General features: G+C 34.0%; 1 protein-coding gene across 1 annotated transcript in view; it reads right to left on the reverse strand.

The window, feature by feature from the left end:
- Positions 1-2345, reverse strand: part of LOC106867638 (cryptochrome-1-like) — a 35823-nt gene that overhangs the window by 6876 nt on the left and 26602 nt on the right. The window contains 2 exon segments of the mRNA XM_014912568.2: positions 808-858; positions 977-1176. Of these exon segments, the coding sequence (XP_014768054.1) occupies positions 808-858; positions 977-1176 (251 nt within the window).

Below are 2345 nucleotides of genomic sequence, written 5' to 3' on the forward strand. Positions count from 1 at the left end.
ATATTAAACACAACTTTCATATGTATACATAGTATGAATGAAAACAAAGCAAGTAAAACATTACAAATGTAATTTACAGTAGTGAACATTAACAAAAAGATTCAAATGGTTTATTAACCTGTAAGGTATATTAAAGGTAGCCCTCAATTTTCTGATTTCAAAAGTAGTCAAGGACTATAACAATATTTTAGAAAAACAATCTTTATATTTTAAAATACTAAAATCAATATATCTCCAAATCTCATGACCCTTAAATCAAGTTAGATAACCCCACAGGAACATTCTCTTACCTAACATACCATACAATTCGTTATAAAACGTAATATAGCTTTATTTAATGCTCATTATTCATCTAAGACATCAAGTTGTTTGGTTTTAAAAAGCTTCTATGCTTTGAATTAGATAAATTCAGTATTTTGTTTAAGCTCATACAACAAGGTTTCTATTAAGGCCCACAGGGTTTGATCCATCATTACCCATCACCCGACCAAATCATTTCATCTAAATTTTTTTTTTTTATATTAGCTATGTCCTTCACATTTTTTAATAAACGAAGTTTAGATAATAAATATTGTTATATAAAATTGTCTAAAATGAAAATACAACACCAAAGTTCTGAAAATGATTGATTGCTGAAAGAAGCCTCAATCTTGAGATTCTTTGGAAAAAATGAGAAAAAAGAATTTGTGCATTTCTGGTGTTTCCAGAGAATGATGTGATTCTCTAAGAATGATGTGTCAGTGAATGATAAAGTCTGAGAAAAATTTCTTTAAATATCACAAATATATATTTGATAAATCTACTCACTTCTGGAATAAGTTAAATTTTCTCTAGAGTGGATTGGTTTTGAGATTACTGCTACAAATACAAAAAAAAACAGAGATGAGAATTTAATAAAAATAAAATATACAACAACAGTAATAACAATGATGATGACGATGATGAACTTTAAAATTAATCAAGAGTTGCTACCAACCTGGCGTTCTCATTGTTAGCCTGTGGTATACTTGACGCATTCGCTCCATATTTATCCGACTTACTTCTGAATGAGTCACCATTGGTACAGGATAGTCTTTTCCAACAATACATTTAGCAGTCTTCTGAACACTTTCAGGAGCATTCCAAGGTTCATAGATGTATTTTGCTGGGAAACGTTTCAAAATAGGTAAGTAGTGTCTGAAAATAAAAGAAACAGACACAAAGATGTATTTTATTGCGAAAGTACATTATTAAATATGAATTACTGAGAACGGTATGATCTTCACTGACAAACACATTGAAGTGGTTTAAAAGATAATGAAAAAATAAACCTTCAATTATAACATAAAATAATTATGCCAAATCAGATTGGAGCCTGGTGTAGCCATCTGGTTTCACCAGTCCTCAGTCAAATCGTCCAACCCATGCTAGCATGGAAAGCGGACGTTAAACGACGATGATGATGATGATGATTATAATTAATGTTTTATAGGGTTCAGAACAAAATATTTCACCGTTTCGTTCCTTCACCGACGTCCACATAACGTTTAAAACAGGAATACATTTCCAAACCTAAGTTTTCCTACAATTATCTCCCTTAAACTATTTTATAATATTCGTACTCAAATGTACGCATTCGTTCAATCTGTATGACATGTTTTTCCGTGATAGTATGGGTTGGACAATCCCAACAATTAACCTCTACCTAATTTTCATGTGAGGGATTTTTTTTATTCCATGTGTCTTTGGAAGTGCAAAGCTGCAGAATGATTCGATCGCAGGGACAGTAAACAAAACATCACTACTTTTGTTCAAACGGTTTCATGTGAGACAGGTACATAAACATACACAATGAGCTTCCATACAGTTTGTCTACCAGTTCCACTCAGAAGACATCGGTGAGTCTAAGACTACAACAGAAGACAATTGCCCAAAGTGTCATGTGAGATAGAATTCGAAATTTCATAGTTATGAAGTGAACTCTTATCCACACAACCATCCAGTACCTACTCTTTACTCTTTTACTTGTTTCAGTCATTTGACTGTGGCCATGCTAGAGCACCGCCTTTAGTCGATCAAATCGACCCCAGGACTTATTCTTTGTAAGCCTAGTACTTATTCTAGCCGAACCGCTAAGTTACAGAGATGTAAACACACCAGCATCGGTTGTCAAGCGATGTTGGTGGACAAACACAGACACACAAACATATTAATATATCATCATCATCATCATCATCGTTTAACGTCCGCTTTCCATGCTAGCATGGGTTGGACGATTTGACTGAGGACTGGTGAAACCGGATGGCAACACCAGGCTCCAGTCTGATTTGGCAGAGTTTCTACAGCTGGATGCCCTTCCTAACGCC

The sequence above is a fragment of the Octopus bimaculoides genome, chromosome 15 (assembly GCF_001194135.2).
Source record: "Octopus bimaculoides isolate UCB-OBI-ISO-001 chromosome 15, ASM119413v2, whole genome shotgun sequence".
In the NCBI taxonomy this organism is placed as follows: Eukaryota; Metazoa; Mollusca; class Cephalopoda; order Octopoda; family Octopodidae; genus Octopus; species Octopus bimaculoides.